Source organism: Mobula hypostoma, chromosome 4 (assembly GCF_963921235.1).
Source record: "Mobula hypostoma chromosome 4, sMobHyp1.1, whole genome shotgun sequence".
NCBI classification, from domain to species: Eukaryota; Metazoa; Chordata; class Chondrichthyes; order Myliobatiformes; family Myliobatidae; genus Mobula; species Mobula hypostoma.
Window position 1 is genome coordinate 109,499,580 of NC_086100.1, and position 16,637 is coordinate 109,516,216.

A 16,637-nucleotide genomic window follows, 5' to 3' on the forward strand; every position below is an offset into this window, starting at 1 on the left:
TCTTCCTCTCTTTGGCCAAACCTAGTCATTAATTTTAAGGACACTGTAAATTATACAAATGACTCGGGGAGAGACATTTTTTTCATTTTGTTTATGCCATTCTGCAAGATTATAAGATATGGAGATCTTACTTTGATCTGCATGTTTTCTGAAAGCAACATTTTGTTCTTAATTGAATTTGGGCTCCGTTTATCCGTTTGTCTCCTCTTGCTTTTTATTTGGTGGATATTCATCCTGCACCCCTCGCGTGTGGCTTCGCTAGGCCCGGTAGCACCGTTTCTGCTGATGGGAGAAGGGACAAAGGTGAGTTACTGTCACCTTAAAACCAGCCCTTCTGGCAGATGGGGCTCATCAGCCGTGGTTGGCAGCTTATCTAGGAAAAGGAAAACTCTGATCTTAAACCTCAGCTGCCTTACGGTTATACCCACTCATGGGGAAGGCTTCAGCAGTAAACCCCGAAGAAAAGTCTGGAGCTGAAGTACTTAAGGCCGTCCTACGTTGAGTTCAATCCCGACTGTCAACCCCTGCGATGCTGCTGGTGCCAAACGATATCAGTCTCTGCCATTCCTTTGGATTCATTAGCTTCATGGAGATGGGGAGTCTGCTACGTGGGCAACAGCTTTGTCTAAATTTTGTACTGCCCTGACTTGAGTATCACATAGAAATTAGGTTGACCCTGACAACTGGAGGGGCTCATCTGGCATACAGTCTACATGTGCTCTTTAATAAATCATTAATCACATCATTTGCTTTTCTCAATGGTCCCACCCAGCACATAATTGTCGGCCCGATTGCTGATTGCATTGCCTCTGATCTGGGCCGTCAATTACATGTTGGGCAGCACCTAATTAATTAGCATGTTTATTTCGGCATTTTTGTTAAAGATGTGCTGTGTGCCTCCCGGCTATGGCTGCATTTTCCATGAATCGATATCTGTCCGCAGCCTGAGTGTTGGGGTGGTGGGACACTGGGGTATCATCTCGTCGTCTGTTTCCAGTAGAGCAGGCAGCTCATCTTCTCCTATGACTGCCGGCCTTGATGTCGAAGGTCAAGGTTCGTCGTCTGCTGTGGCTGATGTGGAAGGCTTGCTTGACTGCTGAGCCTCGTGCATTTTTCTATCATACAATTCTTTGTAAGCACTCAAACCATCCTGCATATGCCCTAAACCTACGTACCCTTTCAAAATTAAAGTCGTACTTTATCATTACTCATTCGGTTTCGATTGTTATCCTTTCCTCTTCCAATTGCATCAGCTCTACATCTATCAGTTCTTGGTCATGGGATGCCAAAACCTTTTCAACATCATCTTCATCAGCTTCCACAAGCCAAACTCACGTTGTCCTTACTTCGTTCACCACGATCAAAACGTTTAATTATGTCTAGTTTTTACACTAAGTGTAACACCCTTATGAGCTCTTTCAGGCTTTTCCGATACCATAGAACTCATCTTGCAAACGGCTGCTCACAGGCACGTGTTTAAGCAATGCCGGCAAGAATGCTGTTCCGAATCCGGGGGAGAGCTGCTACTCGGGGCGCGCGCTGCCTTTTATCGCGCGCTGATTTTTTTTAATTGGGCGCTACTTTTTTCGTAACAGTGAAAACACCTTCTGTTAGCGAAATCAGCATACCAATGTAGGTCTTTCGTAACAGTGAGGTTTCGTAAAGCGAACGTTCGAAAAGCAGGGGACACCTGTACAATGTTTCTCCGGAGTGATATCACAGAAAACAAGACAGACCAAAGACTAACACTGACAAAACCACATAATTATAACATATAGTTACAGCAGTGCAAAGCAATGTCATAATTTGATAAAGAACAGACCATGGGCACTGTAAAAAAAAAGTTCTCAAAAGTCCTGAGTCGATCGACTCCCGAGTCCCCGATAGCAGGTGGCAAAAGGGAGAAACTCCTTGCCATAAACCTCCAAGCAGCATCAACTTGCCGATACCTTGGAAGCAGCCGAACCTGAGTCCATCCGTCCGAAAACTCCGAGCTTCCGAGCAGCCTCTCTGATACCGCCTCCCGAGCACCATCCTCTGCCGAGCGCCTTCGACCTCTCCCCGGCCACTGAAACACGCAAAGCCGAGTTTTTCGGGGCCTTCAGCTCCGGAGATTCCGGTTACCACACAGTAGCAGCAGCAGCGAAGCAGTCATTTCAGAAGTTTTCCAGATGTTCCGCTGTGCTCTCACGTCTGTCTCCATCAAATCAGGATTGTGCACGATCCCCTGCTTGACAAGTAACAGATATTCATCACCGAAGTGGCCGAACGCACTGTCGTCGCACTGCCATCTTCTCCCCCCTCCCGGGAGGATTTACCCTATTGGATGAGGTGAAGCAGAATCCCAAGGTCTTCTGCAAATACAGTACTGTGCAAAAGTCTTAGTAACATATACATAGCTAGGGTGCCTAAGCACAGTACTGTATTTGTTAATGTGGAGTAGAGAGTGAGTTTGTGGATTTAGTTGTAGGAAAGGATGTTGGGACTGATGGGGATGAAACGCTGCAGGAGGGGTGTGGGACAGGTGGCAGAGAAGGAGTGCCAGGGTGGGGATGGCATGGGTGCAGGACACACCCAGCCCTGAGACACCAGGCAAGGTCACTGGATTCTAAACAGTTGGTTTATTGATCACTGTAGAATGTCTCTCTGGTGCTCCCACTCTCTTTCCTCTCCCTTCGCCTTTTCCCAACCACGATTCCCCTGTCCCTGATCCATTCCCTCTCAGTCCACAATAGGGACCCATATCAGAATCAGGTTGATCATCACTCACATGTGTCATGAAACTTGTTTTCTTTTGTTGCAGAAGTACAGTGCAAGACATAAAGTTACCACAGTACTCTGCAAAAGTCTTAGGCACCCCAGCTATATATGTGTGCCTAAGACTTTTGCACAGTTCTGTATATTAAGAGCAAAAGGATAGCTAGGGACAATGTGGTCATCTATGCATGGAGCCAAAAGAGATGGCGGAGATCTTAAATGGATTCTTTGCATCTGTACTTACTCTGGAGATGGGCACCGAGTCCGTAGAGCTGAGGCCATGAACCATGTCCAGATTACAGAGGAGGAGGTGTTTGCTGTCTTGACGCAAATTAGGGTAGATAAATCCCTAGGGCCTGACAAGATGTTCCCTTGGACCCTGTGGGAGGCAAGTGCAGAAATTGCAGGGGCCCTGGCAGAAGTATTTAAAACGTCCTTGGCCATGAGTATGGTGTCAAAAGACTGGAGGATACCTAATGTTGTTCCATTGTTCAAAAAAGGCTCCAAAAATAAGCTGGGAAATTATAGGCCAGTGAGCCTGACACCATTGGTGGATAAATTATTGGAAAATATTCTAAGGTACAGGACAGTAAATACTTGGAAAGACAGGGCCTAAGTAGCTTTGTGCTGGTAGATCTATGTCTAACCAATCCTGTATAGTTTCTCAAGGAGGTTACCAGGAAGGCTGATGAAAGCACGGTAGTGGATGTTGTGTACATGGACTTTAACAAGGTCTTTGACAAAGTCCCTCATGGGAGTCTGGTCAGGAACGATTAATTGCTTGGCAAATTGGATTCAACATTGACTGCGCGGGAGAAGTGGTAATAGATGGTTGCCTCTCTGACAGGAGGCTGTGACTAGTGATGTGATTCAGTGATCAGTGCAAGTGTGGAGCGAGCTTCCAGCAGAAATGGTGGATGCAAGTTTGATGGCAACATTTAAAAGCCTTTTGGATAAGTACATGGATGGGAGGGGTAGGATCCCGGTGCAGATCAATGAGACTAGGCAGAATAACAGTTTGGCATGGACAAGATGGGCTGAACAGCCTGTTTGTGAATTGGAATTTGGCAAGTTTTGTTGGGCCGAAAGGTCTGTTTTTGTCAAAAATTTTCTAATGTTCCGTGCTGTAGTGCTCTGTGACTCTATGTCACAGCCACCAGTACCCAGAGACCCTTGTATTTCCATTTCTGCCCTGGTAAATGACCCAAACATCACTGCCCTCTCTTGAATACTTTAGCGGTAACAATCATACAGAAAACTGTCCTTTCATATTCTTTCCCTGAAGCCAAGGCAGAAGTCACCTTGTTATCCAACAGTGAACATTTGTTTTCAATAAGTATGATTTCCCAATACATCCATCGATTTCCAGCTGACTAAAGAGAGATTGCTGGAACGCAAGTGTGCATATGCATGTGAGTATCCAACATTCATGAATCAAACATTTAATTAGATATAATCAAATTCTGGAAGGACTGACTTCCAACAGTTTTTCTTTTGTTTATTGCTTATTACCCAGCCGTACTGTCTGGATGGCTGACTGTCATGCTAATTGCATGCAGGTCTTTAGATTCATTCTCTCCTTCTCCTCCTCCTCTGCATTTGTTTACCTGGAGGCTGGATATGATTGTAAGGATTTTATTTACAATGTGGAACAGGCCCTTCCAGCCCTTTGAGCCACACTGCACAGTAATCCCCTGATGAGCCTGATCACAGGATCAGTTACAATCACCAGTTAACCTACCAAACAGTACGTCTTTGGACCGTCAGAGGATATCGGAGCACCCCAGGAAAAAACCCCACACGGTCACAGGGAGATTGTACAAACTCCTTACAGGCAGTGGCAGGAATTGGACCCAGGTTACTGGCACTGTAAAGTGTTGTGCTAGGTTGCGAAGAACACAAAATCTTCAGACCTGCTGGAATTAGTATTGCAGGCTGGTTCATGCATGAATATGCCAGTGGTCTTCTATATCAGATTTTTTTTCTGCTAAGTGCCAATTACTGAACAGATGGGTTGATGGGTTTCACACTAGAGTTCAGAGTCATGTGGTTAGTGAAAAGTCTTTGTCACATAGAAGTCATCTTTGAGTTTGTGCTGTAGCCTCAAATGCAGATGCGAAGCTGAACTGATGACAGGCGAAGGTTATCTCTGCTCCTAGGGTGCGGAACATTAACCATGTGACGGACTTTGTGTGGTCACATCATTACTGACTGAGGAAGTGGAATCTTACAACACGACCTGGATTAACATGTAGATAAGAGTTTCTGCAGCTGCTAGAAACACTGACATTATGCTGGAGGAGATCAGTAGGTCAGGCAGCATCTGTGGAGAGGAACAGACAGGCCTGATGAAGGGCCTCAGCCTGAAAGGTGAACTATCTATTCCTTTCCATCGACGCAGCCTGGCCTGCTGAGGTCCTCCAGCATACTGCATGTGTTAACCTGACTAACCTGTCCCTAAAATATGATGCATAGTATATATTCCGTTAGAGCCTTCATGGAGAAGCCTGGAGTGTCCGGTGACAACTGTGTTTGTTCTTACTGCTGGTTCTTATCTGCGGTTCTCCATGGATTGTCACCTTGTCGTGGTGGAGAAGCTTGTGTGGTCCTGAGATCCCGAGAGCGATGCCGTCTGGAGCTATGCTCCTGGTAGGGTTACCCATGGCGGTAAGGTCGAGGGTGAGGTCCCTGACAAAGAACAATCCAACCAAGACCACAACAGTGGAACAGACGGACGAAATTACTTCGAACTCAACGGCTGTGAAGGCGGATGAAGGCTGCAACAAATCCATCAGCTCCAATCATTGTGGTTTCCATGCCATTGGAATCAGTTGGTTGATTTGTGAAGTATCGTGTGCTTCTTGGAGCGCAACATCAAATACACTTCCAATAAATACATGCATAGGTGTCTTTGCTCTGTGGGCCACTTCTTCAGAACGAAGACCATCATCCTCGACCTCGAGGGATAGCCATGACGAGGTTCCTGTCCAGAAAGAATGGGATATGTTCAGAATAAGCCTTGAGTAAGGCTGATCTGTAGAAGTCAAGGTCACCATGACCTTCCAAAGGCCAACAGGGAAAGAACATTTGCTGTCTCATTAGACGTGGCTGAAGCAGGTATCACATCTCAGTGAAGACCTTTTCTGAAACACAGATGTCCTTGCACATTCTTGAATAAAGTATGGCAGGAAATCTCCTCCCTTGACCCTGGATGAACATGGTCTCCTTCTGGGAATCCTTTTCTACCTCCTGCCAAAATACTGAGTGTATTACTGCTGAATTTTACATCCTCTCCGGTCACATTTGGTTTCCTGACACTTCATTGTGGAAGAATTTTACATAATGTTGACCCTTGTCTATAAACAGCTTGAATTGGTTTGTCATCTGTTTTACTTAAATTGTTCTTTCCTGTTGTATTTTAAGTTCATGTACCCTTTAACCTTTAGGATCAAAGTGCAACATTAACTTACCATCAAAGTGCAAATATGTCACCTTGAGATCCATTTCCTTGCGGACATTCCCTGTAAACGCAATCGAATCAATGAAACCTGCACACAAGATGGACAACCAGTGTGCAAAAGACAGCAAACTCTACAAATCCAAAAAGAAAATAAAAGAAACAAAATATTAATAATAATAATAAAAAAGCAATAAATATCAAGAACTTGAGATGAAAATTCCTTGAAAGTGATTCCATAGGTTGTGGGAACAGTTCAGTGTTGGGGTGAGTGAAGTTAAGTGTAGTTATCCCCTCTGGTCCAAGTTCCTGATGGTTGAGGGGTAATAACTTATTAGAGAATTATGTATTCTTTAGATGATAATGGGATTCAGGAAGTATCTGATAAAAACCAGATAATCTCACAGATACAAAGCATTATCAGGGTAATCATTCTGAGACAGTGTGCATCACCAGGCTACATTTTTCTCTACTCAAACAGCTGTCAAACATTTTTAAAAATTAATACCTCTCATCATATCACATTCCCAATGTATATCACTTTCCTAGTGGGTAGCAAATCATGAGGATATGTATTTACAACTGACTTTCAATATCTAGATCTAGGAAGTGCCATAGACCCAGAGATAGAGCACAGAAACAAGCCATTTGGCCCATCAAGTGAGTACCAGCCATCATTCACCCATTTGCACTAATGCTATTTTGCTTAATATTTCTCCATGTTCCCATCAATTTCCCCCAGGTTCTACCACATACCTACACGCTAAGGGCTACTTACAGTGACCAATTACCCAATTATTACATGTCTTTTGGATATTCTTTTACCCGAGCAGTACAGGAAAATTAGCCTTACTGTTTATTCAGTTGTAAAGCTTGTAGCCTCCATAGACCGCACAATTGAAATTGAAAATAGTTAAGTACTATACCTTGAATCAGGCCTTCATGATGCATTTTGAGTTCTAATATATTGTCAATACATTGGGAATCAGCTTTCCTTCGGCTAACTGGGAGAGTCCTGCCCACAACTGTGCAGTCTGTGTGAAGAGTTGCCGACAATAGCAGCCCATCAGTGAGTCTGCGAGCAGAGATTGCTCCAACCTCCACTGAGCAAGTGAACAGGTAACCAAGTGGGAAAGTTTGCTACAACTGCCTCTTCGTTCACAAGTGCCTTTGACTGAATATGTCAGATCTCCTCTCACATACCAATATGTTGGATTGAGTTTCACTTTATCGTCCCTTTGAAAGGTCTGCACCAATGTAGCCACGTACCTCTACCTCTGCAGTTTAGAAAATGCAAAATATCATGAATGCTGGGTATCCATCATCAGAGACCACAACCCTCCAGAACACACCTTCTCCATACTCTTTTCATCAGGCCCGTGGTATAAGATCCTGGAGGTTCAAGAACAGCTGCCATCATGAAAAGCTGTCACAATGACATTTCTTGTTCTTTCTCTCAACTTGTGTTAACTTGTATGTATAATATACTGTGATGTTGCTACAAAAAGCTGATTTTCAAAGATTCAAAGTCTCTATCGAAGTGTCTATGCCGTATACAACCCTAGGATCTATCTTCCCCACAGATAGCCATGAACCAAAGAAAACCATGGATCCCGTTCAAAGAAAAACATCAACCCTGCCCCCCCCCCACCCCACCAAGCACAGTTCAGTGTTCATTATCTGCAGGCCACCCCGATTCAAAATCACCCAAATTAGCAACAAAAATAAAGCAACCAGAAACCAGAAATACATTATAACGTGAACCAGAGTCCAATCCACAGACCGCGTCTATACCTGTCTCATGTATGCCTACATCAATGTTGAAACTAGAAACACACACATGAACTAGAATATTTGAGGACAGGAGAGAAACTGATTCAGTATAGCCGTGCTAATGATGTGAAACATTAACACTCTTAAGTATATATCTAACAAAGACATTCCTGTTCTATTTCACATTTCCAGCATCACTTTACTTTTGAATAATTATTTAGTTCGGTCCCAGGCAACACAATACTACCACGCGTGGAGCTGCTACCTCCAACAAACCTGAGATAAATACTGACCTCCAGTGCTCTTTGTGTGGAGTTTGCACGTCTTCCCTGTAACTACTTGGTCCACATGCTCAGGTTTCCTCTCGTGTCCCTAATATAAAAGCAAGGATGTAATGCTGAGGCTTTATAAGGCACTGGGGAGGCCTTACTTTGGGCCCCTTATCTAAAAAAGGATGTGCTAATACAAGGGAGAGTTCAAAGGAGTTTCCCGAAAATTATTCTGGGATTGACAGGCTTGTCATATGAGGAGCATTGATGACTCTGGGCCTGCACTCACTGGAATTCAGGAGAATGGGAGGGGGCGGGATCTCATTGAAACCTATCAAATGGTGAAAGGTCTCAATAGAGTGGATGTGGAGAGGATGTTTCCTATGGTAGGAGAGCCTAATGCAGAGGACACAGCCTCAGAATAGAAGGATGTCCATTTGGAATGGCGATGAGGAAGAATTTCTTTAGCCAGAGAGTAGTGAACCTGTGGAATTTGTTGCCACAAGCAGCTGTGGAGGCCAAGTCATTGGGTATATTTAAGGCAGAGGCTGATAGAGTCTTCTTTAGTCAGGGTATGAAGGGATACGGGCAGAAGGAACGAGATTGGGACTGAGAAGAAAAATGGGATCAGCCATGATGAAATGGTGGAGCAGACTCGATGGGCTCAATGGCCTCATTCTGCTCCTATATCTTATGGCTTATGGACAGGTTGGAAAACCTTTGGAAATTTTCCCTCGCTTATAGCTGAGTGAAGGAGTGACATAGAGTTGAGGGGAATAAAATGCAATTACTGTAGATGGATGGTGAACAGTCTGCATGGATGTGTTGGGCCTGAATTCCTGTATCCTTCCTGTGTGATGCCATGATTCTATGTGCACTTCCAGGAATGTCTTATCTTGAAGAGTTTCTATGGCAGGATTGCTTTATCATGTTTCCATAGTTTCCAGTTACATTACATTTGTTGCTGAAACCTCGTCCAAAATTCACTTTCACAGTCCAATCTCATTCTCGCCCATCCATTCTCCTAACTCAGGCTGACTCTAGCCCATGCTCCACCCAGTGCAATTTAAAACTTATATAGAACAGATTATTCCAAGTTGTGGCAATTTAAAATATTAACTCTGCATTGATGCTGCCAGAATGACTGAATATGCTCAGCAATTTCTGCTTGGTTTTGCATTTTACCCTTTGTGATGGTACTAACAAAACTTTTTTTATTAACAATAGAAGAGATATTAGCCACAGCTCTGGTAGATAACACTTGCTGTATATCAGAGTTAATAAAAATGTCTATTTGTTGGCTGGAATAATGTTGCTTTTCGTTGTAACTTGAGTTAAGAGGCAGCTAACGAAGTAACTCTGGTTACTGAAGGTGGATAGGAACCAACAGCTATGATGAATTATAGTAGTCATTATGGGGAAACTAGATCCAGCCAAGAATGAGTAACAAGAAAAACACATAAAGCAAGGAAACTGAAAGCTCTTCTAGTACCTAAATTTCAGCATCAGCAACAGCTTACACTCTGGAAAACTCGCAAACACACTTGCTGCTCTGGAAAGTGTCCTCTGTCAATGCACTAATTAAATTAATCTAACTTCTTTATTCTACTCTCATATGAATTCATTGTCTTTCACCCCTCTAGGTGTATTATTGTAGATCACTGGCAATAGCCTTCATCGAGCACAGCGTGTTGCAAAAGTTCCATGATTTTGTTCATAGTACCAGCACCCCAGTTCATTTACAGCCTGTGTTGAAACAGCTGGCATCCTTATATGGTCTTTGGTCTCTTACCAAACACGTAGCCGTCCTATACCAAGGTGAGTTTTACTGGAAACGCCTCTTTAGACTAATTTCATATGCCCACGTTTACCATGGGATTTGCTTTGATAAAGTTCTCAAGATGCAATTGTTCTGTAATAATGCCGAAATCTCGATATGTATGTATCGTTTCAGACATGATTGTGAACAGCTGAGAGTACCGTTTCACTGTGGATTTTAACTGTTCCTTCCCAGTAACCTTTCATGTTTCATCATCAGAATGTTGGTGCTGCCAGAAATGTTGTCATCATTTTAAGATATTACAGTTTAGGGTGAAATTCTGCAACTTTTTCATCATGCTGCACAATAGAAATGGAAATCTTACTCTTGAAAGATGCAAGTTTTTGTTCAAAATAGGAATAAAAGGGTCTTTTTTTCATTTATAATCCCAGTGGGTGGTTCAGCACAGGCAATCTGTGAAAATATTTCTGAGTGTTTATTGTAGAACATTAAATCCGTTTAAAGCAGAAAGTTCTGTAAGTGCTTTATACAACCTGTCCTTTATAGTTCATTATGTGTAAATTTGCCACTTGCGTGGAACTTTTGTTTACCATATGTCAGGATCACAATGGAAACGAGGCATTTGTAAATTATTAGTATCTACAGCTTTTACCTCAAAGTACGGTAAACTGATGCTATAATTTGCAACAGCTAATCAGGTCAATTCATTGTTTATGCACAGGGGGATATTTCTCAGGTGACAAGCCCGCAAAGAGTGTGCAGAATTCTGTTTTAGACCTCTGTGCTCAGGTAAGTTGTGAGCATGATATGAACAGGTTGAAGTGTCTGCACCCGTTTCTGATGGAATCTTGGCCCGCCAAGGAGTTGTGCTAGGCACCTTCATTCACGTTTCACCCATTTTAATATAGGAGAGATCCCTTGTCTCAAATGGGTATCCCTGTTGAATCTTGGAGCCTCTGCACTGTGGATATTAGAACCAATGTCCCTGTTTGACAATGGCAGCAGCAGCCCAGTAGCACTTAGGGTCTGAATAGGCTGCTCACAGGCAAGGAGGAGCCATCCCCCAACTCCGCTTTGCACATCCTTTCTCACACTTCCCCACACTTCCCATCAGTTTCCCTCAGTATCACCTTCACCCTCCATTTTCTGCCATTGGCTGCTCCCACCCACTACAAATTTTCCAGCTGCCGCACAGAGAGAGTGCAATGGCTCTATCAAGCTTCTCAATGGATAGCACTTGAATGAGGTAGCAGTTACAGGCTCGGGGGACTGCTGATTTCTGCTTGTATAAATGAAATTCAGGTGTTGTTAAATGGGAGAAGATCACTGTGTCAGCAGCTTCATAAAACAAGGATATCAGTTTAACAACTTGGCATTACGGCAAACCACTGTGCACCAGAACTGCATGAAATACAGTTTCTACGTACAAGTATCTTCCTCTAGAACTTGACTTCTTCCATGTACTGGCTGTTAGGTTCCTTGGTGAAATACTGTATATTGGCATAAAATAAATCCACTTCCAAACAGGCATTGGCTGATGAGAAAAATAAAATCTATCCAAAATTAATCGTACTCGAGTATTCACGAGCTGGAAAAATGCCACACTAGAAAGAGAAATGTTCTTTGAAACTGAAATAGTGATGTAACTTTTTGGTGCAAAAATGATGAAGCCACCTTTTGTATCTTAACGGTGGTACACGTAACCAATTATCTTTTAAATGCTGAACCAGGTGTTGCATACCCAAATTGCCGTGATAAGATTTCTGTTGATCAGCAGGAGTTTGCTTTTCTCTGTATAATTTCATAATTATAAAAAAATCAGAATAACGATTAGATACAACACTGAGTCATGTCATCTGCAGAAGTTCTCTGATGACTTAGCAATAGTTGGATGTATGAAGGGAGGACGGGAGGACGAATACAGGGCCCTGGTGGAGGAATTCATCAAATAGTGCAAGCTGAATCATCTGCAGCTCAACATCAGTAAGACAAAGGAGAAGTTGATGGACTTTAAGAAGACCAAGCCTGCACTACTCCCTGTTAGTATTGACGGTGAGGAAGTGGATGTGGTGAGGACCTACAAGTACCCGGTTGACAGACTTAAGTAGAACACCAACACAGAGGCTGTGTACAAGAAGGGCCAGAGTCACCTCTACTTCCTGAGGCCTCTCCTTCACATGTTCTACCAGTCTGTTGTCACCAGTACAATCTTCTATGCATTGGTGTGCTGGGTCAATGGCATCAACGCAGGTGATGCCAACAGGCTCAATGAGTTGATTAGAAAGGCTGTCTCTGTGATAGGAGTCAAACTGGACACACTGGAGGCTGTGGTAGAACAAAGGACCCCACGGAAAATCCTGGCAATTCTGGACAATGTTTCTCACCCTCCAATGCCACCTTGGCTGAACAGAGGAGCATTTTTAGTCATAGACTAACAACTACGCTGCTCCAAAGAGCACTATATGAGGTCATTCTTACCCTTGGCCATTAGGCTCTACAATGAGTCAACCTATAGCTGGGGAAGTGACCCTCTCCTGTTAGACTTTTCATTATTCTTCTTACTTCTCTTCTAATATGTGTATATTTGTGCACTTGTAATGCTACTGTGACACTGTAATTTCCTTTGAGATCAATGAAGTATCTATCTATCCAACTATGCTTGTGCAAGGTGGAAGAGTTATACATTCACAATTAATAATTATAATGCATTGTAATAAATATTTGGTGCAAAATACTGAGCAAGTACTGTACTCCTGAATATAAAAAATACTATTAAAAAATGGACCAATGAAGATCAAAATAAACCTTTGTTTTCCTTTCATGCTTAGAGCAATATCCAGTTCAATTGTTGTTTCACAGTAAAAGTAAGATTGAAAGTATGACTATTGAATATGTTAATTATTTGTGTTAAAATAGCTGAAAGATGATTCGGTGGCATTAGTAGATGTCCTTGCCCCACCTAACTTTATTCTGAATTCGCCAATTGGAAAAGCAGATGGAGAGGTAAAGCCAGATTTGATTTTTATTTTGCTCTCTTAGTTACAGTAGTTTGTGTTTTTTTTTAATTGCACCTTTATATTTCTGAGTGTGCTATTACGAAGAAAGACCTGAAATAAGGTTTATCATATTGCAAGGCACCTGCTGTTGTGCTGTTTACTGAACAATTTCAGATTTATGAGCAACACTACTCACAACACTGGTCAACACAGAGAGAGAACAGAGCAGTGAAACGTATCTTTATTGAGCATTCGAGACCACGGTTTTAAGACGAGTTCTAAAACTGTGAGTATAAGGTTCACAAGGAGGTTAATACTTGTGGCAATTTCCCAGCTACAGCAAAGGCTTTTTCAGGTTTACTTTGAACTTTGCATGAATATTATTTTGTGTAATAATATATAAAACAAAAAAACAATCCCTTGCATTTTGATATCTACAACCTGAAGTGCCCCATTTTCCCCATCCCAGCTTGCTGGCTTCACTGCACTTCTTCAGTATGCCAAGTTAATCAGCAGGGAGCCTCTCAGCCTTTGTGCAAGTCATCTGATACTGTTGATCTGTCAGTCTTTAGGTCTGTGAGCTTCTCTAATACTTTCTACCTTGGGGTTGGATTTTTTTTTACAAGTTCTCCCTTATTTAAAATTAGCCCATCTTTTGTCCTAGGTATAGTATATTTGCAGTTTCCTCAGTGTGATACAAAAAAGTTGATTCAACCCACTGGCCATTTCTTTGTTTCCTGTTACTGATTCACCAGCCTCTCTCTCTGCAGGCCTCACACTATAACTTAACTGGAAATATGGTCTTCACTTGCTGATCACCACTATAAAAGTCAGGGACTGATCATCATTTGTTATATACATAGTTTGTGTGAAATCATCTTAAACAAAACAGTTATTATAGTTCCATCTCATACTATGCTTTAGTTTTTTTCATGGAGAATCAGCAGCCAACACAATATTTCAATGCTTTTTACGTACCTGTGTCAGTAAGCTTCATATTTATTTATTGAGACACATCACGGAGTAGGTCCTTCTGGCCCTTTGAGCCGTGCTGCCGAGCAACTCCCAATATATAATCCTTATCCAATCACAAGACAATTTACAATGACCAATTACCCTATGTCTTTGGACTGTGGGAGGAAACCAGATTACCTGGAGGAAACCCACACAATCTTGGGGAGAATGTACAAACTCCTTACCGGCATCTGCGGGAATTGAACCCTGGTCACTGATACTGTATAAGCATACCACCCTAATTACATAGAGGATATGCAGTAGATACATCTGCCAATATTTGAGACCATTAAAAGCTACAGATTTAGGTTTTCCTGGATTGAATAAAGCACTGAATAGGATTTACATATTCCCTCATGTGCTCCCTTTATGTTATGAATTTATGCAAGATTTTCTCTCTAGCAAAACTAGTCCTAAATAATTATTTTTCTGTCCATCAAGTTTGTTCCAGTCTGCAGAGAGTTCTCTCCTGTCCCATTGCCCCACTTACTTCCCGGTAACATTTTATCTCAAACACCCGTCCACTGTTCCGTGATTCACCTCCCATCTATCGACATAAGGAGTAACCCTGAAGCAGCAACTAATCCATCAGTCAGTCTGTCTTTCGGACGTGAGGGGAAACCAGAGGATCCCGGGTAAACTCGGACATGCTAACCCCAGGCCTCACCGGAGGTCAGCATTAATCCCAGGTGTCAGGAGCTAGGCAACTTATTGCTGTGACAGTTTGCCACCCAATTAATAAACCACAAATTAGTATGTTTGCCATTATCTGCTGGTTCACTCTGAAGTTTTCAATCTTGTAAAGTATGGATAAATTTGCTTTTTCTGTCTGTTCAGATTTATAAGAACCTGTGGGCAGCAGTTCTTCAAGGCAAGAATGCACTTGAGAGACCACGGTGGTGGGCCGAATTTTGTTCCAATAAGCCTTCTGTTGGAAGCTTGAAGTCCAAACTCTAATAAATCTTTCATTAAAAACACACATCAATAAACCAAAGCGTAGTGTGACATCATGATTATCATCTTACATGATTAGTCTGTGATTAATTGATTACATTCATAGAAGATTTATATGAGTAATGAAACAAAGAGTACATTGTGCAATAACTACTCCATAAGACCCCAAGATATAGGAGCAGACATTGGACATTTAGTCCATTGAATCTGCTCTGCCATTTCATCATGGATAATCCAATTTCCTTCTCAGCCTTCTCCCCATGATCCTTCACACCATGACTAGTCAAGAATCTATCAATTTCTGCCTTAAATATATATAAAGACTTGGCCTCCACAGCTGCCTACTCCTCAGGGAAAAGACTGCAAGGCTTGGGAGTATCAATTTGTAAACTTCTCAACCTTACATTGGTTGTAAAAGAAAAAAAATTCTATTGTGAAGTGTTGTTGTTCAGGTGAGATGTAAATTAGTTATTAGGTTAAGTTGGGTATCTGGGATCCCTTAGCAATGCATAAGGAATGGGAAAAGGTTGACTACTGCATTCAGATTAGTTGCTGCAGTTTTCTAATTAATGTTAACTGAGTGGCTTTGAAGTACGTTAGGATCTCACACCCAGAATATTTTGGGAACTTTATGCTCTGGTGGGAAGTATGTGAACAGTAATTGTTGCAAAGTAATGCAAGTCTGTTCTTTTGCATTTTCAAACAACCTCAATATTTGTAACCATTGCTAACATGAAGATCAAGAATATTGTCATTTAAAGAGCAAATCTAACTGCATTTTCCTATTGTAAAGCATTTTATATTTGTTTTTCTGTTTGATTTTGGATTTGTGGTAAACTTTTACAAAGCTTGTACTTTGTGTGCTAAACATACTACAACAATTTGAGGGGGACCAATATTCTTGCAGGACCAGTTTACTAAAGCTGCTGAGAGTGGATTAAGCTAATATGGCAGGGGGATGGGAACAGGGATGATAGAGATGAGGATGAGCCAGCAAGTTTACAAGTAGCTGATGGGTGTAACATGAATGTAAGGAAGGACAAGCCAATGATTGGATAAAAACACAGTCAGAGCAAAGGGTTAAATTGTACCACAGAGGCAAAATTCAAAGGCACGAAGTATGCAGAACTGAAGGTGCTGTATTTAAATGCCTGTAGCATTCTGAATAAGGTGGAATAACTCATGGTGCAATTGGAGATTGATTGATATAACATTGTGGACATCATTGAGTTGTGGCTGAAAGAAAACCACTTTTGGGAGCTTAATCAGGTCAGGTCAGGTCACAGATCTCTCAGTGGGTGAGCATCTGGGGGACAGTGACCACCGCTCCCTGGCCTTCAGCATTATCATGGAAAAGGATAGAATCAGAGAGGACAGGAACATTTTTAATTGGGGAAAGGCAAATTATGAGGCTATAAGGCTGGAACTTGCGGGTGTGAATTGGGATGATGTTTTTGCAGGGAAATGTACTATGGACATGTGGTCGATGTTTAGAGATCTCTTGCAGGATGTAAGAGATAAATTTGTCCCGGTGAGGAAGATAAAGAATGGTAGGGTGAAGGAGCCATGGGTGACAAGTAAGGTGGAAGATCTAGTCAGGTTGAAGAAGGCAGCATACATGAGTTTTAGGAAGCAAG

The 16,637-nt window shown here is 42.2% G+C and overlaps 1 protein-coding gene across 3 annotated transcripts in view; it reads left to right on the forward strand.

Moving 5' to 3' along the window:
* acox3 (acyl-CoA oxidase 3, pristanoyl) overlaps positions 1-15,020 on the forward strand; it is a 157,684-nt gene extending 142,664 nt beyond the window's left edge. For 2 of the 3 annotated variants that reach the window (XM_063046352.1, XM_063046351.1), the window contains 4 exons: positions 9,900-10,074; positions 10,758-10,825; positions 12,953-13,039; positions 14,884-15,020. In XM_063046352.1, coding sequence (XP_062902422.1) covers positions 9,900-10,074; positions 10,758-10,825; positions 12,953-13,039; positions 14,884-15,003 — 450 coding nt within the window. In that variant the 3' untranslated portion in view covers positions 15,004-15,020. The remainder of the gene's footprint in view (positions 1-9,899; positions 10,075-10,757; positions 10,826-12,952; positions 13,040-14,883) is intronic. The other variant, XM_063046353.1, reaches the window with a different exon arrangement.
* The last annotated feature ends 1,617 nt before the right edge of the window (positions 15,021-16,637 follow it).